General features: G+C 37.0%; 1 protein-coding gene across 2 annotated transcripts in view; it reads right to left on the bottom strand.

The window, feature by feature from the left end:
* Positions 1–25,321, bottom strand: part of LOC134665837 (facilitated trehalose transporter Tret1-like) — a 42,604-nt gene that overhangs the window by 3,269 nt on the left and 14,014 nt on the right. Inside the window, exons 2-9 of one of the 2 annotated variants that reach the window (XM_063522858.1) lie at positions 19,876–19,917; positions 10,071–10,321; positions 9,358–9,516; positions 8,139–8,278; positions 3,259–3,491; positions 1,476–1,617; positions 866–995; positions 279–469 (exon numbers count right to left, since the gene is read on the bottom strand). In XM_063522858.1, the coding sequence (XP_063378928.1) occupies positions 279–469; positions 866–995; positions 1,476–1,617; positions 3,259–3,491; positions 8,139–8,278; positions 9,358–9,516; positions 10,071–10,321; positions 19,876–19,917 (1,288 nt within the window). The remainder of the gene's footprint in view (positions 1–278; positions 470–865; positions 996–1,475; positions 1,618–3,258; positions 3,492–8,138; positions 8,279–9,357; positions 9,517–10,070; positions 10,322–19,875; positions 19,918–25,321) is intronic. The other variant, XM_063522859.1, reaches the window with a different exon arrangement.

Below are 25,321 nucleotides of genomic sequence, written 5' to 3'. Positions count from 1 at the left end.
AATCAAGCATGTATCGTTTTCTATTGGAAATAAACGGCTATATTATTATTATAACTAGACACAAGTAATGCAGCGTACTACGTAGGCGAACAACACGCGAACGCGAAGCGAAGCGATGCGGCGCGGGGTGAATCAATCCTTTGATACCTATAGAAGTGTTCTACGTGGGCGATCTTGTTGCGAACGCGAACGCCTTGGGCCCGCCGCGCCGCGCCGCTCGCGTTCGTGAGTTGTTCGCTTACGTAAGACGCAGCGTAACACTGTGTCCGAGCGCTCACCTGCGTGGGATACACCTCGCCAATCATGATCCAAGGCACGATGAGGTACCCGAGGGTACAGGATATCATGAATATGAAGATGGCCGCCACGGGGATCCAGGCGTACATCGGCGCGACGCCGGCCTGCGTCCACTGCTCTACGAAGTACATGTAGACCGCCAGTACGATCATCGTCGAGCCACAGCCCACCGCTAAATAAAAACAAAATATTACGATACTTATACGGTTAACCGCGGGGTGAATAGGGATGGTTGAAGTGAATGGGGACTTTAGAGGAATATTATCCACACGCGCCGATTATATTATTTTGCTGACAGCCATAGGGACAAAACTTAAAATGCGATTTACCTGACAATTTTTAAAAAATAATCACGGATTTACTTAACCCATTAAGGCTGGCTCACGTTAGACTGGGCCGGAGCTTCTAGCGCTTATTTTTCTATGACATGACATACGATCACGTGATGCTTTCCATAGAAAACGATGCGCCGAAAGCTCCGGCCCGGACACGGCCGGGTCTAACGTGAGTCATCCTTTATAATTTTATATCAAAAATTCACGGCAACCCTCAGTTCCATTTTTCTTACCTGAGACGAATGTAAGCGGCCGCCGTCCGCAGCGCCGGCACAGTATGCACCCGACCACCGTAAATATGAGCCGCACTATGCCCATTGCTATTGTCAACCAATATTGGTTCTCCTTGGTTGCGCCTGAGGCCTGCAATCATAATTTTTGGTATAAGCAGGTATTCGATTCTACGGAGGTATCAACCGCCATATTAAGACTATCAACTCAAAGGGGTGACTAGATCTCAATGGAGGAGTATACCTATACATACCTACTACGCCGTTAGCCCTTTAGACACGTTTATATGGTGACGCATTAACGGGCAACAGTCAAACGGAATTGCATCATAAAATAGTAATAATTCTTTTTTATACTTTATAGGTCTGACTAGAATTATTTTGTGTTAATTTTTAACCAGAGCACTGTGGAAGTGTGGAATACAATAGAGTCCGCCTAAGCTAGCTCTGTACCATCTTCGCAGAGACAAAGGATGCCAGCGCCACTATAAACCTCATATTATTATAGGAATTTGACTTCTGGCTATTCCACTCTTTGTCTCTTGTCAAATCGGTGCAGAGTTAACTTAAACAGACTTCAAAGTCGACAAGATTAGTATGTTTAAATAGTTACCCTAAAGACTTCAACGGCGAAGAAGGTGATGGTGTTGACGCCGCACCACTGGTAGATGAAGAAGTACACAGCCAGGATAGCAAACGGCTTCAACGCAGACGGGGACAGCAGCGCCTTGATGTAATCTTTCACACTCGACAACCTGGAACAATCAACGTATTTTGATTTTAGTCAAATTTCATACCTTGAGATCTGTGCGTCAATTTTAGTCAAATCTTGGGTATAAATAAATATAGTTCGTTTTTTTAGCATTAGAAAGAACTCCACAGAAGCAAGCGTGCAGTTTTTATCAGGCTCTTTAATTGTTAATAATTATTGGATTATCTAATGTAGCATGGTCAATACATATAATTTACTTCAAATTATTACCGCTAAAAGTGCCGGATTTGGAACCACAAGCTTACTTCTGCGAAGTTCTTTCTAATGCTAAAAAAAAACGGACTACTTATAGGTACTAATTAAAAAGTACTCTTCAAAGAGATCCTTCTCTAGATGGCACGTCTGGGAAGCTTACAGTAAAAAAATTGTGACCATGATGGGGTAGAAAATTTTAAAAAAGGTTGGATTGAAAATTTAAATCAATGTGTATCCGTAGCTTAGATCATTTAATAACTGGAGTAACCATTGAGAGCTTACCCCTCTGCCGAAAAACTTGCACAATTGTGCAATCTTTTGTAACGACTGACATGGCTATTTGTACGTTACGTACAAATCATGTAGGAATAGCAATACATTTGACGTCCCCTGCCTCGCAAAAATCAGTAGACTGTTTCGTAAAGAAAATGACAGCGATGACATCTCCAGTCACTAAATGCTCTAAGATCCTTTAGAGCAGCGGTCGGCAACCTTTTAGCAGCCTAGGACCACATAGCAGTTAACGAAGTTGACGCGGGCCGCACTTTGTTAATATGTATGAGTCATTTGTCGATATTACATACAAAATAGCCAGAGGGAGGCTCGCGGGCCACAAGTGAGAATTTCGCGGGCCGCATGCGGCCCGCGGCCCGCTGGTTGCCGACCGCTGCTTTAGAGCAAAGGGAATATATTTCCCACATCATTTCAAACTTTGTTTTAAAGTGATGGTTAAATTTTGCATAATACCTTACATTAGGTTGTCCCAGCATCAGCATTAATGGAGTCAGAAAGTTTTAGTGACACGTTTTGGTTAAGTTTGATAGGTACCTACTACGATAAGCATATTAAATTTTCTGTGAGTTAACATTCACACAATTTCATAGATCGTCTCATATTTACACAAGTGTCCGGTGTGTACATAAATTATACAACACGAAGCCAACTGATAACGTGCCATGAAGACACGACAATCACATTTCGTTTCATGGTTACAGTTATGAATGTTATGATCATAGCGAATTAATAAAGAAAGGTGTTCCTTTATTAATTTATACATTTGTTTTCCCCTTAATAAATTGTAAATTATTATTAGCAATTTGAACAATCATACTTAATTTGCTGTTAGAAATTTGTGAGCATAATTCTTGCATTTCTATCAATGTGCATCAGGTTTGTCATTTCAAAGAAAGGGTCCTTTTTATTACCTACCCCTCGTATCTACATTATAAATGTAAAGATTGTAAAGCCTTATTAATTATTTTCAATTCTACTCGCTACACGGACTTCCCCGCGATTCAAGAGTTACCATTCGACATGGTTTATTCTATCATGGTTTGCTCCCGGCGCCGTCTAACTTGCCACGTGCAGCAGCAGATAGTTGGGCGTTTCTGTCAGCTGTACCATGGTTAAACTCTTAAGAAACACTCACGGTTCTACATGGTTCTTCTCCTTGAAGGTGATCATCCTCTGTATCTCCTCGTCGATGTCGCAGGTGGACCCTCGCAGCTTCACTAGCGAGCTCTCGGCGCGGTCTCGCTTGCCATGGGACAGCAGGTAGTTGGGCGTTTCTGGCAGCAGCAGCATACCGAGGAGTGACAGCATGGGGACGATGGCGCTCACGCCGGCTAGGATGTTCCATGCTGTCATGCTGCCGATCACGTACTGGAATGATGCAAGGTGTAGGTTTAATAATGTTGTCTGTCTAATGTGTAATATCTGGGAGACCGAGGTTTGCTCGGATAACATATAAAAACTCAAATTTGCGCGTTTTTCCAGGGCTAAGAACTAGCTAGATCGACTTATCGCCCCTGAAAACCCCCATATAGCAAATTTCATCGAAATCGTTTCCGAGATCCCCAAAATATATAAGTATAATAAAAAACAAGAATTGCTCGTTTAAAGGTATTAGATTAGATAGATTTCAACGATATAATATAACGATATACTAAATAAAATTTACAACCTATACTAAAAGTACGAAAGAAGACACGAAAAGACAATACCATTAGTTTTAATTATGATAATAAAATACTGTAATTGTTGTTTAAACTTTACATTAATATACAAAGCTTCTCAATAATTTACCATCAAGAGAAAAAGTATAACGGCGCATATAAACCAGATAAAATATGAAATTGTGTAATAAAATATGAAGAAGTAGTAAAAAATACATAGTAAAAGAAGTAGGGTATTGGCAAAATCATCGTTTTATGTGTAGTAACAGGCTTCTACGCCATGACCTTGGCAGTTTGATTAAAGAGGCTGGTAACAATCATGAACTACGCTTCATTTCCATTATATGGCCTCTTTATAGCGTCAATGAGTCTGCTATCGACAGTATTTATAGTTTTGTTAATTTAGCGTACATATGTATGTATGTACGTATGTATGTCACTTTATTGCACATAAACAGGTTTAGGCACTGGTCCCACCGCGAGCTAGTAAGCTATGAGCTATCGGCTATAAACACGAACAAAAGATAAGCAAAAGAGACACGGCGATATTTATAGCTCACCGCTGGGCGAGTAACTATAAATATCGCCGTGTCTCTTTTATTTACACGGGAGTGCTTATCTTTTGTTCGTGTTTATAGCCGATAGCTTACTAGCTCGCGGTGGGACCAGTGCCTTACATAAAATGGACAAAAACAAAACAAAAATAAAAATGTTATGTACAAAGGCGAACTTATCCCTAAAAGGGATCTCTTCCAGCTAACCTTTGAGAAAATGCGAAACATATGTATAAGTACAGAGCGTTTGCTCATTTTTACCAATATGATATGAGGACATGGCACATTATATGACAAGCACCTGAGGGTGGTATTCATCTGTCCAAATTTTGGTCTAATGTCAATGCGTCTCACTCTCTCATTAAGCAAAATGTGAGACAAAATTCACATTGGACAAAGAAATTGGACAAGTGGAATACCACCCGAAGCTGAAAGTACCAACCTAAGTAAGCAAGGTTGATGACAGGCATGTGTACCTTATCACATCGTAAATAAGGCGGGAAAGCCATAGATACCAGAAAAACGGTTTACTTAAATTTTCATCAGCTTATCATCAAGACAATTCTGTTCTGATAGTTTGCCTTTTGAGTATAAAATATACTTAGAAACTACAAATATGTTATTTTATTGATAAACCATCACGATATCTCCAATAACCGGATTGGGTACCTTATCGGAGGTGTGCGAATTTAAGTTTCTTGAATATAAACAGTACGTATTAAACTGTATAAGTAAGTTGCTGTCGGGCTGACTTGTTAATAAGAATATATATTTTTGTAATCACCACCAATATAAGCATATAATGTTGTTATCACGAATATCCTGTTTGCACAGTTCAGCAACAACATTTACATGATTTTGTTTGCTTACGTGTGCGACAAATTTTATTTTATAGGTCTATACCACGTCTATACTAAATCTTGCGTTGACATTCAATTAGCATTAAATTAAATATGTAACGTTGGGTTCTGTTTAGTGTCTGATAATATGCTACATACCTAGTTGTTATACCAGCGATTGCACAGGGTAAGATTTACAAGCGGAGATACCAGAATACATAAGTATATATAAGTATTTAGATTTTTTTATTCTCCAAAGATAAATTAGAAGGTGCAATTTATTACTTACATATAAATTAAAAAAAAAACATCGTATAACATCGAATCATAGAAACCTAATTGAATCATAGATGCCCTGAAGATTTGAATGAAAACGAGAACTTAGTACTGTATACTTTACTAGTTTTATTACCGAGATATCCTTGTCATTTCACAGAAGATAACACAGTAGAACTGTAAATAATATACTTGACAACAGTATCTATTCTGTTTGATCCCTTTAAATACCAACCTATTATTTAAGTTTAAGCATGTTTGGATTAATTTACAACAAATAAAAAATTATTTCTTCTTTATTTCTTTATTATTCCCCAGATAGTTACACCTATATATATATTTAGAATATACCTACTTAGAGCGTAACAACTAAGGAAATTAGCAAGTTCCTCGTGAATGGAATATCGTGATGAAAATACATATGTATTGCTTTGCCTCAATATAAACATAGTAAGTACGTCTTGCTCGCAATTCTAATAATATCGTAAAATAGTCATAAGTCTTGTAAATAATACACACTATAATAGGTACTCTGCTACATACATGGTATTGCTGCTTACTAATTTACTCAAATTCGCATTTACAGTAAAAAAAATGAATTTATCAGATTCATCATCCATCAGATATTTTAAAAGAAACCTTTAAAACTGTTCATCCTTAAGACCAAAGTCATTCACATTAAAACTAAAGGCCGTCAAACTTTTGCCGTAAAGCAACAATGCTACCTGTTCAAGTACCTAACCTAAGTAGTATCTTGGGCATGCGCATACCATGGGACTGAAAGGCACGAGGCACATAACTACTCGTACTACTCTAGCTAGGTAAAAGAAGCCTTTAACTTTACTCTTATAAGTTTTAAATAACGCAACATTAAATTTATAAGCTTATTATTAATTTGACAAGCCGCGTAAAATAATACTTAAGTGACGTTCCCTCTCTGCGCGGTGTACGGAAAATTTATTATCTAGCAAAAAAGTAGGTACTTGTGAGTTGCTGAGCTGTAAAATATTACGTATAATTTTGTTACGGAAGCGTAGCATCGACCTTGATCGTGAATTCTAATTTTAAGGTAACGAAGTGTTCCTTGAAACAACAATATGATGACAATGTAATGGATGGGCTTAAAACCGTTCGATTGCTGGGTTATATAAGGTACCTGTGACTTGGAGCGAAAGTTGTAAACAACATGTATATACTACGTTTCTAAGGTTTCGTCGTGGTTTCGGTACCTTATCTTTGCCAAAAATACAACCAAAAAAATTCAAATCACTGGTAGCGCAATGAGATCTAAGATTAGACGGATCAGGATGTGGCATGCGGTTTTCGTTACATTGCGGTATTTGATTTGGGCGATCGACTGTATTTTGTGGACTCTGTCGTTAGCAATGTATCAACTGTCATTCAAACAAAATGGTCAGCTGTCATTTATATTAAAACACTTTGACAGGACACCTTTACTCAAACAAACCCCTAGAAACAAACCTATTAAACTGAAAGTTTTAACTTTAAGAAACACCCAACCATGTACCTACCTAAAAGCGTGAAAAATTGGTCATTACTGTTGTGTCGCGTCACTCATTCTTTCATAGCCTATTGTGGAGGCTTAGCCTTCGTCGAAATGATAGTCAAAAATGTAACGCTACGTCTTACGTAGGCGAACAACGCGCGAACGCGGCGCGGCGCGGCGCGGCGAAATCAATCCTTTGATGCCCATAGAAGTGTCCTACGTAAGCGATCTCGTTGCGAACGCGGTGCGGCGCGATTTGCACGCGAATGTCAGGCGGCGCGGCGCGGCGCGGCGCGGCGGCGGCCGCTTTCGCCGCGCCGCGCCGCGCCGCGTTCGCGCGTTGTTCGCCTACGTAAGACGTAGCGTTAGGAAATTACCTACTCAAGAGTATGCAGAAAGAAAGCCTATGTCAATAGCATAAGGCAGAAATATCAGTGTTTCAATGGAACCGACAAGTTTATTAACCACATCGTTACGAAGATGATCTACATTCAAGCGTTGTATTTTTTCATTAGCATATACCTAACTATTACAAAGCCGTTTTGTGGGCGTGTCTATTGTGCATAATGTCGACGCGATTAAGACAGACGTAGCTTGTTGGTCAATTAGCATTACTGTGACGTTTTTGTTCGAGATCACGATCGGTTTGTATGGGGTGTTCATTATTCGATAGTGGTGGTAAACATCGGTCATTGCATAATTAATACATAATGTTATGAAAGCGTTTATTTGTCTTATGATGCTTAGTGTGAAACAGAAAGACAACTGTTGTTAGGAAATGCACGTGTATTTGCTTGCTCCATATTTTTAAATCTAAGAGTACGCAAACAAGCCGAATTCCGTTCATGTCGCAAAAAAAAAGGATTAATATTTATCTTGTGGATCTGCAAATAGGCAAAGGTATATTTTAAATTAAGGAATATCGTTGTATTTGCTCTTTTTAAGCAGTTATTAGGATCCCAGTTATATTTATTAAAAGGGAAATCATTTACCGTTAGGAAAAAGTTACTCTACCTATATGAAATAAACTTTCATGCATTGATTCTTAGTCCGCTGAATCTACCCCCAATAGAACACTCTTCTGCGGAATAATTTTTTGCTAGTCGTGCGTGTGGAGCGAAGCTGCACACTTTAGTATATTTTTAACTTTAAGTATTAGAAAAAAAATAGCAACCTACCGATATTAAAACACCCGTGGAGACCCCGACAGAGGCCAATGCACCCAGCATGCCTCGTAGATGCGGTTGGGATACTTCGCAAGTGTAAACGCGGGCCGGAGCACCCACCATTCCGGACCCGAGTCCTATCATCAGTCTACCTGGAATTTAAAACATCGTTTAGTTCTATTGCCTTGAATTTACCCTTTTTCCCTTTCTCTGCCATGTGATCCATTATCTGCCCATTATGTGATCCATTATATTAGATGTGTCAGTGTTAAAAGTGATTTTTTTGTTTGAAAAAACGTCACGTTTGACACTGACATATCTAATCCATATCTTTTCTAGATCTATTAACTGACGTATCTTAAAGTTGGAATCGGGCCGTATGTATAGTCGCACCAAACAAAGTCTGCAGCGGATTTGATAGCCCACGCAGTGTAAGTGTTATGTATACGTCATAATTTCATATAGAAGTTTGACGTTTAAAATGACACTTGCACTGCGTGGGCTATCAAAATCGCTGCAGACTTTTTACGGTCTGACTATAAGCGGGTACGCTGTAAACACAGATGAACGCATCTCCAACAACCCTTCCCTCAGCCTTTTTTTGCCCCTCCTGAGTGCGAATTTCCTTTTGGTACCATTATTTAACAAGTTTTTAGAAAAGTTATGTCGCGATGAAAATTGCATAGCCTATTATGGCCGGATGCAATCTCAATTCAGGCAACTCAGAAACAGTAAGTATCTGATTTCCTGCGTAGGTAATTATATATAATTTCATAGGTGTACACCGAACTTTCCTTAACACCTGTAACTGTTAGACCCAATGAGAACCCTTGCCAGACTTTATTTGCGATGTTGTCTACGTAAGCTTTACAAGGTTAAACGTGAATATAACTTCCTCAAATCCGATAAGTCCAATCGACATGCAATAAATCCTGGTTAAATAAACTTGAAATGATTTGGCTTTCATTGCATTATCGGCTCTATGCTACGAATCGATAATAAAGCGGAGCGAAATACCTACGCCACTCTCATACAAAAATAGGATAGGTACTTTGTTTTCGTGAACTATTTTTATACTTACTGCCGTCCATTACAAATTAATTAAATCCTGCGTGACGAAACTGGGATAGTAGCTACAAATGTGGCAAAAGGCAGTGTAGGTACCTATTTAATAACCTGATGGGGACTTATCGACAATACATAGGTATTAACTGAGCTTACCGACACTTACCGACATAGATCATGGGGATATTGCAAGCAAAAGCGATGAGCAGCCACCCGAGGATCAGCGGCACTTCTGTGATCAAGAGCGTCAGGCGGCGGCCGATCACATCCATAAGGTAGCCGCTGAGAAGGCAGCCCACAGGCGTGCCGGCCGCGCTGAGACTGGCTAGAAAAAAAATACCCTAGCTTATTATGAAAGTTTTTAATTAGAATAAATATTACTCAATGACTCGTCAATCTTACTATCTAAGGTATTAATCGTCTTATAAAGGGGTGTTATAAGGGCTAAAATTTAATATTAACTGAAATAGCAGTTGGACATATCGTAAGAAATATTACCATCACATAACCAGCCATATAAGAAAACATAGATGAAAACTTTCTCTCAAAATTCTAAAGAGAAATATCAAATGTATTGTCTTCATTTACTTGCAGCCCAGTTTAGGAGCGATAAAAATAACTCCAGAATAAAGGGCTTTATGTGAAAGTTTTAGTACGTTTCTCTGACTTCTGCATCGTATATTGAAGCCAATTACCAGTTCATGGCTTAATATAATTTCCCCGTGGTTGTACCTACTATTATTAGATTTCCCACCGCCCCATATTGCGTGGGCGTAGCTAACAAATCGAATGCCATAACTAATACTACAAAGCATTTCTTGGAACTTACACCCCTAAGGAGTTGTGAAAATGAGAGTAAATACTAAATAATAAACTTACCAATCCAACTGGCTTCAGTTTCTGTGATATGTATACTAGATTCATTGCTCTTTAACTGCGGCAGCACCGTAGCGGAGAACCCAAATGCCATGCCAGTATTGATAGTTCCCAAATTCGCCACTAAAGACGCTAGGATTTGTCTAAGGGCTTTGCCCCTACCAGCTTTGCTGTTGTTGGGCTTCTGAGGTAACGGGGTTTTGGAGATAACGGGCGTGGTTGTGCCATTGTAAACAAATGGCGTGGTGTCGTTTCTGCAATGAAAGAAATCGAGTTTTAGAAGCAGACTGTATACATAAAATATTCTTAAAGAATCCTACGGTAGAGGTGAACATTTATTTCGTAAAATTTTGTAAACGACTCCTTGCTTATGCCGCTGTCCCAGTTTGGCTTCAGAAGCTGTTTTTTGGGCGGTAGTCGAAGGACCGGCAGTGGTAGGCGCAAAAGGTGTTCAATCAATCCATAGCGGCATCACTCGTCGCATTAAATTGAAATATAATATAAATTAATGATTAATTAATAATTATTTAATTTAATTAAAAATTATTAATGTTATAAATTAATTATTAATTATTTAAATTAATTAAAAATTACTAATTATTTTAAATTAATTAATTATGTAAATAATTACTTAATTTAATATTTGCTTGAAACACGCCAGCAGTGCAGCAGTGGCATAAACATTAACGATATAATATAACTCACATGACCATAAAAAGTAATTATGAATATTTAGTATATTTACAATTTTACACTCGAAAACGTTACGTTCCTCTCCTTTCATATTCCGGTATAAACAACGTAGGACCAGACTACAATAGCTTGATAAGAGTGTCTGTATTTGTATTGGGATAGGTAAAAACGCTGAAATAAGATTTAAATTATAATACTAGGTATATGTATGGTTGTGTGTGTACTTAGCATATGTATTAAAATGTGGTTTTATTAATTATTAAAAATGGTTTATAATCAGTATTTTGAAAGGATCAACAATATCACCATCGTAAGTTACCAGATAGGAAGTTAATTAATTCTTAAGACATAATAGTTAAGTAAAACTAGGTATGCTCTAATGGTTTTTAAAATTCGATTTGGAAAAATTCTTAATTGTAACTGTATAAGTGTATAGGTTCAGTTACACCCAATGTCATCAGGTCAGGATCTGATAGTGGGACCCTGCAAAAATCAAGTGACCTTCAGTGGCGGATTTACCCTAAGGCCTAGTAAGCCCGGGCCTAGAGCGGCGAGATATTTGTGGCAGCACTCGGCATTATACCTATATGATGGGTGCTGAGAAAGGGGCGGCTATACTTACTACTTACTTATAGTCCGGGAGCCGGCTGCATGAAACAAACCTCATCAAAAAATAGAATATACCTACCCTGTAGAGGTACCTGACATTTAGTAGATTCCAACGCACTTGGTCGGCCTAGGCTTAACCTGGCAGATTTTGTACAAATGGCAAAAACGATGGACAAAAATTCATCAAAAAAAACCTCATCGAAAAATAGAATGAAAGTTGTATGGTAGGATACCTGACCTTGAGGACAGTAAAAAAAAAGTGGTCGGCCTCACCTTAGCCTGGCAGTTTTTGCAGTCCGACCAGATTTATTGGGTCACGTGAGAGCTACAATTTACCTCATCGAAAAATAGAATGAAACAAACGGATTATAATAGCTAAAATAAGCCTGTTGACGTATGTCTTGGTCGGCCTCACCTTAACCTGGCAGTTTTTGCAGTCCGACCAGATTTATAAAAAAATCATCAAAAAATTTTTATCGATAAATCGTATGAAACTTGTATGGTACGATAGCTGCCTTTGAGGACAGTAAAAAAAAAATGGTCGGCCAAATCCTGTGTTTGCAGGTTCCTGTGTCCGACCAATTTTGTGGTACCACGTGAGAGCTACAATTTACCTCATCGAAAAATAGAATGAAACAAACGGATTATAATAGCTAAAATAAGCCTGTTGACGTATGTCTTGGTCGGCCTCACCTTAACCTGGCAGTTTTTGCAGTCCGACCAAATTTATGAAAAATCATCAAAAATTTTTTATCGAAAAATCGTATGAAACTTGTATGGTACGATAGCTGCCTTTGAGGCCAGTAATAAAAAAATGGTCGGCCAAATCCTGTGTTTGCAGGTTCCTGTGTCCGACCAATTTTGTGGTACCACGTGAGAGCTACAATTTACCTCATCGAAAAATAGAATGAAACAAACGGATTATAATAGCTAAAATAAGCCTGTTGCCGTATGTCTTGGTCGGCCTCACCTTAACCTGGCAGTTTTTGCAGTCCGACCAGATTTATAAAAAAATTATCAAAAATTTTTTATCGATAAATCGTATGAAACTTGTATGGTACGATAGCTGCCTTTGAGGACAGTAAAAAAAAATGGTCGGCCAAATCCTGTGTTTGCAGGTTCCTGTGTCCGACCAATTTTGTGGTACCACGTGAGAGCTACAATTTACCTCATCGAAAAATAGAATGAAACAAACGGATTATAATAGCTTAAATAAGCCTGTTGACGTATGTCTTGGTCGGCCTCACCTTAACCTGGCAGATTTTGCAGTCCGACCAAATTTATAAAAAAAACATCAAAAAAATTTTATCGAAAAATCGTATGAAACTTGTATGGTACGATAGCTGCCTTTGAGGACAGTAATAAAAAAATGGTCGGCCAAATCCTGTGTTTGCAGGTTCCTGTGTCCGACCAATTTTGTGGTACCACGTGAGAGCTACAATTTACCTCATCGAAAAATAGAATGAAACAAACGGATTATAATAGCTAAAATAAGCCTGTTGACGTATGTCTTGGTCGGCCTTACCTTAACCTGGCAGTTTTTGCAGTCCGACCAAATTTATGAAAAAATCATCAAAAAATTTATATCGAAAAATCGTATGAAACTTGTATGGTACGATAGCTGCCTTTGAGGACAGTAAAAAAAAATGGTCGGCCAAATCCTGTGTTGGCAGGTTCCTGTCTCCGACCAATTTTGTGGTACCACGTGAGTGTTACAATTTACCACATCGAAAAATAGAATGAAACAAACGGATTATAATAGCTAAAATAACCCTGTTGACGTATGGCTTGTTACGGGCGGCTTTCATAAATTCAATGTGGCAGTGTGCGGCAGAATCCACTTGCATCAAATTTGATGCAACACATTGTGGCTGGACATTAAGAGATGAAATGTATAAGATCAAATGGTTTGAAGGACACATAACGCCTTTGCGAGTCGAAGAAATAACAATAAGATAATCACTTAATATATGTGAGGTTATCTTGTGTATTTTTATTTATTTATATTTATTGAGAAGTTCAACAGCGTTTACATTAAATAATATACAAAAAACATGAGAACTTATAGCATAGCCAATAACAGAACTTCCTGTAATTTATACATAATAAAAAATCATCTGTGGGTAGACTTGTAACTTGTGCTGTACAAGAATCGTAAATATAACTTAATTTGTAAGTCTTTAAGGTACAAGGAAAAAGAGAAAAAATTAATAATAACTGTAAACTGGAAAAAAAATCCTAAAATAGTAGGTATAGCTCTAATTTTGCGTAAAAAATAAATAAAAAATAGTAAAATAAAAATACATACAGTACCTACATAAACGAGCGAATCTATTAGTTTGTATGCATTTATTGGAATTTATGTGTTCGTGTGTGTGTGTGTGTGTATGTGTGTGTGTGTGTGTGGGTGGGTGGGTGTATGTGTGTAAGTGGGTGTGATAGTGCGTGACTACCAGGAAAGTTGCTTTGCAATTTGTGATTTGAAAACACGTCTGGAGGAGAAGAAAGGGTCAATGTTTTGGAACGATTTATTATAGGTACGTGCGATTCTACTCAGAATTTAATAGAATAGAATTTTTGCCATAATTGGTACGATGACAGGGAATATGGAATAGTGTGGTGTGACGAGTTCGGCGCGTGGGAGCGCGGAGCCCTAACTGTGACAGCAATCCAACGCAGTCTAGATGCCCGTTGAGAACATCGTGGAGGAACATTTTACCATTTATTTAAATTTTGGAAGGATCACGTGCAGTTTTTCCTCTTATATTACAAGTGTTCGATTGAAAACTAAGCTTTGGTGTATACCTGGATCACCTGCACGTACAAGAAGGCGTTTCATATACGCCCGCCCATCAGATAGGTCCACAAAGTCATGATGCGTATGGAATACAGCATGTGTGGTCCTATTCTAGCTGTCACGTGGTATCACAAATTTGGTCGGACTGCAAAAACTGCCAGGCTACGGTGAGGCCGACCAAGCCATACGTCAACAGGTTTATTTTAGCTATTATAATCCGTTTGTTTCATTCTATTTTTCGATGAGGTAAATTGTAGCTCTCACGTGGTACCACAAAATTGGTCGGACACAGGAACCTGCCAACAAAGGATTTGGCCGACCACTTTTTTTTTACTGTCCTCAAAGGCAGCTATCTTACCATACAAGTTTCATACGATTTTTCGATAAAAATTTTTTGATGTTTTTTTTATAAATTTGGTCGGACTGCAAAAACTGCCAGGTTAAGGTGAGGCCGACCAAGACATACGTCAACAGGCTTATTTTAGCTATTATAATCCGTCTGTTTCATTCTATTTTTCGATGAGGTAAATTGTAGCTCTCACGTGGTACCACAAAATTGGTCGGACACAGGAACCTGCAAACACAGGATTTGGCCGACCATTTTTTTATTACTGGCCTCAAAGGCAGCTATCGTACCATACAAGTTTCATACGATTTTTCGATAAAAAAATTTTGATGATTTTTTCATAAATTTGGTCGGACTGCAAAAACTGCCAGGTTAAGGTGAGGCCGACCAAGACATACGTCGACAGGCTTATTTTAGCTATTATAATCCGTTTGTTTTATTCTATTTTTCGATGAGGTAAATTGTAGCTCTCACGTGACCCAATAAATCTGGTCGGACTGCAAAAACTGCCAGGCTAAGGTGAGGCCGACCACTTTTTTTTTACTGTCCTCAAGGTCAGGTATCCTACCATACAAGTTTCATTCTATTTTTCGATGAGGTTTTTTTTGATGAATTTTTGTCCAACGTTTTTGCCATTTGTACAAAATCTGCCAGGTTAAGCCTAGGCCGACCAAGTGCGTTGGAATCTACTAAATGTCAGGTACCTCTACAGGGTAGGTATATTCTATTTTTTGATGAGGTTTGTTTCATGCAGCCGGCTCCCGGACTATTAGGCCTGGGGCCTAGGGCGGCCAACGCTGCAAATCCACCACTGGGGACCTTTGCTTTTAAATGGGTAATTTAGGTACTTTTTCAGTAACTCGTATTTGCTCTCGGAAAGCACCATTTGGTGAAATGGAGCTGCATATGAAAACCGTAATGGACAAGAGTTCATGGATATCCCCGCATAGCCAAAATGACCTTACTTGTCTCTTTAAAAAACAGCCGTTGTTGTACACAGATGAACTATTGACAAGTAATTACCAATTAGTGACATTGCATAGTTAAAGTCTACGGGTAAATACATATTAAATACATATCGTTTCCATATGACCTAGGTTTTCTGTTATGTTTTCTATTATGGTCTAATTCACCTCTACAACGGAACATAACTTAGTAGACTAAGTATATTTCCTTCACTTGAAGTAAACAAGATAATATAAACCAAGAAAGATGCTTCTTGATGATGGCCTCAAGGAAATATTTACCGATATTATCCATAATACTTAAGTAACCGTTTTCTACTGTTATTCGTATTTTATGGAGACATATATTCGTATTTAAATAATCGAGTTTCCTGCATGTACTCGTACACGTTTAAATATAACAAATATAATATAATTTTATTTACCTATATCTTACTCGTAACGTAAATAACTTTACAATCGCGTTATATCACGCTATGTGTGTGTGTGTGTGTGTGTGTGGCCTTTAAGAAAGCAAATCTAATAAATATACTTATCTAAAACAAGTCGTTAATTTTGCAAACCTTGCAGTCACATGTCGGTAAAACAAAATGTTGTTGAACCACCTTGAGGTTTTCAAAATACCCAGAATAGCTGTGAGATTTTCGTCATTTTAACGAAGCTTAGTTACAATGTATTAATTTTGTAGCAGAAAGACGGATGCACAATCAAATAAAATTCATAGTTCTATAAAGAAAATACATTTAAAAGTTCAGGTGGTTTTCAAAGCTCCCTAGAAAAAAAACAACGCTAAGTAATAATAAATAATAGCTATCATGTAACCTCTTATGAACAATAATATTTATTATGTAACGTATGCCATTGGCACCATTTGGGGCATATTGATAGGTCATAAACGATAGTCTCGTGACTCAAATGTGCGGCACCACCCAGCGAGTTTTATCTATATGGCCATTGACGTATTTTCAGTATTGTTGTAGGTACACACTTGTATTTAAGATACCGCTCATTATTTTAAATAAACATACTTATGTTATTAAAAATAATGGGGCGTTGGGTACCTACTGTTTACAATGATGTGGCCACTTTGCGAATAAGTAGATAACCTACATATGAGAAATTTACCTAAATTTACTTTAACCCTTTAATCGGCCAGATTTAAAAATTTACGTTTCAAATTCAAGCCTCATCAACTCTTGAATGTAGGTATAAAAAAAATTTAGGTATAAAAAAAAGCTCTTGAATGCCCAGTGGCGGATTTGCCCTTAGGGCGGCAAGATATTAGGGGCGGCAAATTGTGACAAAAATTCGCTGATGATCACAAAAAATAACTCAAACGAAGGGTCAATATGATGGGTGCTGAGAAAGGGGCGGCTACAGGGCCTGGGGTCTAGGGCAGCAAAGACTACGAATCCGTCACTGTGAACTACCCGAAAATGTACAAATTATTTGTTTACATTTATTTAATTACCTAAAAATACAGAGTATAGGTATAGGGTGATCATTTTTGCCGTATAAAATCTAATCAAGGATTAAGGGTATTTTATTGTCATTAAATTGATTGGAACTGACTATTACGTATAAGGTACTCCATTTAAATTAGAATCATATTGGAGCCTATTTTTTTGGGTTATTAAGCCAAAAAACTATTGAAAGGGTCAATCACTCGAGGTAACATAATATTAAATTTTATTTAATATTTTAAAACAAAGGCAACACTACGGGTACTACGGGTATAGCGCATATGACTTATTGTCAGTTCGAAATTGAAATTCTAATGACAAAACAGAAAGAACTTAATCCGAGCCTGAATTGATATTTCTTTAGGTAATCTTTTTAAAAACGAGTTTATAGCGAGAGCCAACGATTGATTGATTAGAACTCTATGAAAAAAACTAAAGTTACCGCATAATGTACGGGACTGTGCAGCGACATCTACTTGTCAAATTCGAATTTTCCTTAGATTTGACATCTCTTCTACTATCTCATTAGTTCATTACTAGAACGAAAGTAGCCTCGCGTGACTGTGAACAGCAGTAAAACTAACTTTAATTATAACTACATATATACCTGCACCAATTTATATGCCATAGAACTTTCTATAACTGACAATAATGTAAGTATCTAAATGCATAATTCAATTTCTTATCAGTCACTATTTGCTTAATTAAATTTTGACCGTGGCACACTTTATCGGAATATTCCCGTCGAGTCATTATTTTATGGTAATTTTGTTTACTCTCTAATCTATTTACAAGTTGGCTGTTTCCAATTCGTCATAAGGCCACATTTATTGCTCAACATTACCATTAAAAAAAGCGTCAATTTGTGTACTGTAATGTGTAATGCGACGTTTGTCCTACTTATAATATTTATTTATTTATTAAAGTAGAGAGAAAAGTAAAATATTGTTTATAAATATACAAGTATCTAAAATATCGAGTTTCTGTAAACTATTTACTTAAATAATTCAATAAATGAGGATATAGGTACACTTCCATTAAGAGGCAGGGTTAATTCATGGGAATTCGTTGTAATTGTTTTGCACAAATGTCACGCACTGCTACAAAGCAAAATAGGTATTTCTATAGTTTTTGTCATGACTTTGAAGGTAATTTGGTAATAATGAATTATCCCCATTTCATTTATTTTACTATTATTTAATACGATTAAATAAAATAAATAAATCCCCATTTCAGCAACAATCGATGGCATAGATAACCCAGATATTTTTTAATTAAATTTGTATATATGTATATAATCACCTTAAATAATGCACTGCCCGCGATATCTACACATTTTGTTAATTTTATATTTTTTTGGGATATCATAATGTGATACGATTTCGAAAATTGTTAGCAACATACCCTACGTTATTAAAGAGCAGGTAGAAAATTTTGTTTTTAATATACAGGGTTGCTTCCTGTAACAGGAGCAATAAAGTGCTCCTCAAACTGACCAACATTTGTTCAGCAACTTATTAAAAATTATGAATTCTTTAGACTTCCTCTTTTTCATACAAAATAAATATTGCCTTCAATGTACGCTGACATCAGTATGTTTGACGTTACTTGTCACGCTTTTAACATAACAAAATTTGCAATACATTTCGTCTTAAAATAAACTTTAAAGTGTAATAAAAATCAAAACATGAGTTATTTTGTAATGTAAAGTTGCTGAACAAATGTTGGTCGGTTTGAAGAGTACAGCCTGCAGTTTAATTTATTGCTTCTGTTACAGGAAACACCGTGTATACTCCTCGAAACAAATACCATCTGCATTGAAAACTATGTCAGGCACCTAAGTACCAGCATGATCAAATTGACCACTTCTGTATGAAGGACATGAAATTCCGAAGCTGTCATTATTTCCAATTACCGTAACTCGCCCATTAGGAATACTAAAACTGAACCAATCCGGTTACGTCTAGTTTTAAAATCCTGATCATGCGGCTAAATTTCGTAATCATACATTCTTAAGTGTTTTTAACTCAATCCAAAATGTCTGTTGATTTGATACTAATCTGCTCAACAGGTCCTGTAAAATGTCAATATTCCTACCCTACTAATATCTAATATTATAAATACGAAAGTAACTCTGTTTGTCCGTTATCTCTTCACGCTTAAACTGCTGAACCGATTTAGATGTGTATAGAAATAGATGAGGCCCGGGGAAGGACGGGATAGTTTTTATCAATTCCACGCAAACGAAGTTACGAGCTAATATGGAATAGATTATCTATTCCAAATAGATAAGAGCTAGACTAGAGCTAAACTAGAATAGGAAGATATATGGATAGTACCTATAATAAAATTTAACTCTATCTAAATATGTAGCTATTCTAAAATAACTGTTATATTACGCATGCAAACATATTTTATAGCGAAGCGATACGAGTCTGGGAGCCTGGGAGTCTGCTAAGGCAACCTTATCCTAAAATTGGATTCTACGAAAGTGACTGTCATATTGTGATAATTATTGTGCAAAAACTAGAGACTAATCCCAAATAGAAGATAAGTCCAGTTTCTTACACCGAAGCTTATAAATACCTATCGAATGGGTAATATTCCTTGAAAATATTAACATCAAAGGGATATTAGCGGACACTTACGAAATAAACAAATAACCAAACAACCCAACATGCAAATAAAATACCATAGAGCGCAGGAAAGCCCCCAACGAAGTAGACCTAGGTACGATATGGTCAAGAACGCAGGAAACCGTTATATGTTATATGAGGCTCTTTGTGAAAATTTTTGCTACGTGTACGTGTTCTAATAGCTGATCATGATGATCGTCACCGTAAGTGAATAAACTTCTTACTTCGTCCATTCCAACACCGACATAAAACTACGAACACAGACCCAAAACAAAATATAAGTAGGTATAAGCACTTACTCCAAGGAACCATAAGAAGGCAGTGACGATTTCTGGCTCCACCTGGCAGTTAGTCAAGAAGACAGAATTAAGAAAAAGTGGAAATGGAAAACTTTACGTTCACGGAGAAAAGTAGAACATTATGTCATAAATACATTCAACGCAGGATTGTGTGGGTATGTAATAGGTATATTAAAAAATCATCAAATATATATGGCTTGCATTAAAAATCCTAATGCGCCAAAGCTACATACTATACCTATAATACAGTATGTATCAGAATGAAAGGCCAAGAAAGAGACCCATTAATGTTTAGGCCATACTGAGCAACTTTTACTATGGGACCAACCCCGAAAACGCGGAAAAAAGATGACTCTCCCATAGGAAATTTCAGCATCAGGCCAACAAAATGTATGAAACATCCAATTTTCCGCGTTTTCAGGGTTGGTCCCATAGTAAAAGTTGGTCAGTATGACCTAATTAATGGGTCTCTTTCATTTCGATACATACTGTATATTCCTATCAACAGGCGAGCAAGAAAAAGGATAAAAATTGAGATATCCGACAGGATTTTTTGCTTTGATATATTAAACCATTTTAGGTATACACATTGTTAAAAGGACAATAATCCTTTATAAACGCTCCATAAATTTATCATGACATTTATTATTTTATAACACGTGACACGTGATCATAATAGTTGTTGAGAAACTGATATCGTGCTATCGTTACATTGACTTTCATTGCACGTGTATATATTTTATTGTTACCCGACTACCCAAGAAAGAGGACTCGTGTATTTGATTTGTAGGTTTTTTTTACTAATAACTTTGTATTTATTAAGTCTCATGTTAAATAATTACCTAAATTACTTAATATATATTTATATGATAATATATATTCATATAAAAGGTATATTTTTAACATTAGAAAAAAGGTAAGCGATCTTGACGTTTCTTTTCATTGAAAAAAAACTATTGAAAATGAAGTCACAGCAAAATACAAAAATTAACAATGTAACAATTAGTATTTCCCTTTCTTAAAAAGCGTTTTCAATAAACACGGACGTCAAGAATGTTTACCATTTTTCTAATGCTACAAATATAGCTACATAAAATATAGCAGAAATTAAATAGTAGATCAACATTTAAAAAATCATTGTATCTAAATCTTAAATATGTTTCTATTCTATTCGCATCTAATGGCTTCTGGCAAACTATTGAGGAAATAATGTGATGATATTCAATAAAAGAATTTGTTTCTCGGCTAGTTTACGTAACTACCGACCTTACCTATATATATAAAAACAGTTAACTGGCTGGATATATACTTATAGCGCAAAAATCTGATGAATATAATGTCAAATTAAATAATAGTAAGTACCAACCAATATCATTACCATCGCCTACGGCTATCGCAATAAAATACATGTTTTGAAATATAAAAACCGATTATTGTAATTAATGAGTTGATCACATGATTTCAGGGACATGTAAATTTCACGTAGCATGTGACTCTTGAATCACATGCTCAGGTGAACGATCTACGAAGCTTCCTGACGTGCTGAAGCGGTATCATGGCCGCATTTTTATCACCTGTTATGCCATGCGTCATTTTTGCGCTTACATATTTGTTAGAACGTGACAGGCATGGTGACAAATGATAAAGAGCCGACCATGTTAGCCCTACAGGTTGTCATTCAAATTGCCTTTTTGTCTGTTATAAATGTAATACTTTAATATTTAAGATAATTATACTACTACATATTTAAAAATATTTAACTTATGTTTTGTTTTAATACGATGCAAAACTTTAAATCGGGACAAATGACATTGTGACGATTGATATAAGGTAATTATTCTGTCCGCACTTGATGGATATGGTGGCGTATTGCTTAGACAGTTTTTTTGCCACATAAGTACCTACAGTTTTTTCTCGTATGATATATCGCTCTCTTACTATGCAGATTTCCTCCATTTCAAGGCTACTATTATATACAAAATAGTAGTTTTTAGTGTTCCGTACAAAACTTTGTTTACGGAACACTTATGGGATCACTTCGGTCTTGCAAATCAGTTAAATACGTTTTTTTCAGAGACCGTTTGACATAGATACCTAAAATTTGGAACAGTTATAGCAATTACCACCACTCATATTGTAAATAAGTCAAAACTGCTTATTTCTTATTAAAGGGGGAAATTTAGGGGGTTGAGAGGGGTAGGCTGAAACTTTTTTCATTTGTAAGAATCGTGTGGGGTACCATTAGAAAGCTTGCAAAAAATTGAGGCGATGGACTGATTTTGACTTCATTTTAGACTGCAATAGTTTCGTCAAAAAATGCATTTAAAGTTGCAAGTTTTCATACAAAAATTTTCACCTCTGTCCTGGCGATTTTCGCGAAAACTATAGCTAACAGGCAGCTGACCAGTCAATACCCAACTTAAAGAAGCATGGAGACGGCGGGAAAATTATCAGCTTAACTTTATCTTTATTAGTTTTTCAACTGCAGCTTGACCTTTGGTTGCTTAGGGCTAGCTAACTGATGCTTACACTGGTCAATTCATATTAGGCGAGAAACATCCTTAGTTAAAACTTTGGCATTGAAATTTATGACTTATGTCTTTGACACAAAAGTTTAATTCTGCTTGCTTATTTTTGTGGGATATTTAATTTTATCTCAATAGCCTACTATAAGTATGAGAGAGATCTACAAAATACGACCTTATTATATTGCAAATAAGTTTCAATTTCGAACGGGCTTTCCAACCAATGGACTAGGCATCTCAAAAATGTGAAAAATTCAAATTAAGAATTCCGTTCTTGACTGTCGTTGTGTTTTTTTTTCCACAATAGGACACATAGAGTTAGTAAGGCGTATAGAGATAATAAAGTCATTTAATATTTATGAACAGCTTTGGCCTCATGTATAGATTTTATAGAGAGTATCTGATTCGTCGAAACAATATACACAATATTCCTTTTCATTAAGTACCATTACATTTCTGTATTAATTGTATAATTATAATATCTATTAATTATATTCAGTACTTATGTATATTTTTGAACGGATCGGTGAGCAACAAGATTCAGGGCTATAACCGCGAAAATAGAAGTTCGCAAATTGCGAGCATTTTTCTCTGTCACTCTAATTACGCCTTCATTGGAGTAAAAGAGAAAGATCCCCGCAAATTGCGAATTTCGGTTTTCGCGGTAGCCCCTCAGTCCTGTTACGAAAAAATAATTTTGGAAGACATTAATAGTTTATGACAGTTAAATATCACAGTTTTTAGAAACAAAGGTAAAATTGACGAAATATTTAAAGTAAGCCGATCTTGTTTCTTAGCAGTTCTAAATAATATTAAAGTCTATATATATGGCATAGAACTAGAAACAAAATCAAATAAAAAATAATAATGAGTTCTAAATTCAAATTGAAGGAGTATACATTTAAGGTATTATAGGCCAAGCGCGCACCACGATATTAATTTTTGCGACACGATTTTAGAATCGCACTGAAATATATCGCAGAAAATTCACTGCGCGCACTGCGATAAAAAAGTCGACGATTTGTTCATTCTCAACATGGATTTCGTACCAGTCGCTTGTCATGAAACGTGTCTTTAATATGCGATTGCTGTATGACTTTGAGCATTTACAACACAAAGGTGATCCCCGTCTATTTCCATAATTAAATGGTCAACATCTAGCGTCTCATTTTGAGATGATGTTGGGGTTTGGAGAGCGAAATGCCGACTGAGGTCCGGCCGGGGTGCGATTTTATTATCATAGTGCGCGCGGGGCCATACAACTCCGCATGCTGCAATTCACTTTGCGACAATCGCGTCGCGAACAATCGCGGAAAAATGTGACAAATCACAATTTTAAAATCGCTGCGATTTTTTTGTCGCATATGCGCGCACTAACATATAAACACATACGTTGCATTTTTGCGACAAAATTATCGCAGGACAAAAAATCGTGGTGCGCGCTTGGCCTTACTCTAAATTATTATAATACATCAAGCATTCGCGAGATGCTCGACTTCGGTATTCAAACACAAAGCAATAGTACAAGAATCTAACTAAATGCAAAGGCCGAAGGAGCGATTCGAAGATCCGAAGCGTCCGACAGACGCGCGCCTCCCGTAACTTTTCCAAGTATTTTTAAGTATAAGTGTTTAAGTCGCAAGATCCAAAGGCTGAAGTCGCATTGGGCCGAAAGCCCGAAGCATCCAGGAGGTCAGTTCTAAACACAGGTAATTAATACAAGTGTCTAAATGCGAAGGCTGGAGGCCGAGCTCCGCGTAGGGCCGAAGGCCTGAAGCCTGCAAGATGTCAGTGGTTATACACAGAACTGACAGCCTGGACGCTTCGGGCCTTCGGCCCTACGCGGAGCTCGGCCTTCGGCCTTCGCATTTAGACACTTGTACTATTGTTCTGTATTAAAGCACTGACATCCTGGACGCTTCGGGCCTTCGGGCTACGCGGAGGTCGGCCTTTGGCCTTCACATTTAGACACTTGTACTATTGCTCTGTGCTAAAGCGATGACATTTTGCTAAAGCTCGGCCTTCGGCCTTCGCACTTAGACACTTTGTACTATTGTTCTGTGTGTGTAGTTGAATACGGTATCCTAAAAACAGGCAAACAACCTCAGTAAAATGTAATGATGCGAGCGGTACGGCTACCATCAGTTTGGCATTGACATAAACGCTACCGTGGGCGTGAACGTAATTTACTTTCTATGCATCTCGCTCGTACTGATATATTAGTGCGAAAGAGATATACCTATAGGAAGTAAATTACGTTCACGATATCGTTTATGTCAATGCCAAACTGATGGTAGCCGTACGGAACACTAAATGCCTCGAGCTATCTCGGACTTGGCCAAATTATTTGTTATACATAATAGATATCGTACCTATAGATATATGTTATGTTGTTAATTAAAACTATCTATGTTTTAGATAAACTGGTAAAAAGGTTATCAGCACAGATACAGATATTATATAATTCATTATTAACCTCTTTTTAGGGTTCCGTACCTCAAAAGGAAAAAACGGAACCCTTATAGGATCACTCGTGCGTCTGTCTGTCCGTCCGTCTGTCACAGCCAATTTGCTCCGAAACTACTGGACCAATTAAGTTGAAATTTGGTACACATATGTAAGTCTGTGACCCAAAGATGGATATGTAACGTCAACAAATGAATTTTAAACATAAGGGCTACTTTTGGGGGGTAAAAGATAAAATTTAAAAACAAAGTTTTGCAAACTATATCGTGTTACATATCAAACGAAAGAGCTCATTGTGAGAATATCAAATATATTTTTTTTATAAATTTACGATAAAAACTTTAGAAGTTATTCAAGAAAATAGACAAAAAAGTTACCATTCCCCCCCCCCCCCCCCTCTATCTCCGAAACTACAGGGTCTAAAATTCTGAAAAAAATACACAAAATAGTCCTTT

Source organism: Cydia fagiglandana, chromosome 7 (genome assembly GCF_963556715.1).
Source record: "Cydia fagiglandana chromosome 7, ilCydFagi1.1, whole genome shotgun sequence".
Lineage (NCBI taxonomy): Eukaryota > Metazoa > Arthropoda > Insecta > Lepidoptera > Tortricidae > Cydia > Cydia fagiglandana.
The sequence above is the reverse complement of the archived record's forward strand: the minus strand, read 5'-3'. Positions and strand labels throughout refer to the sequence as shown.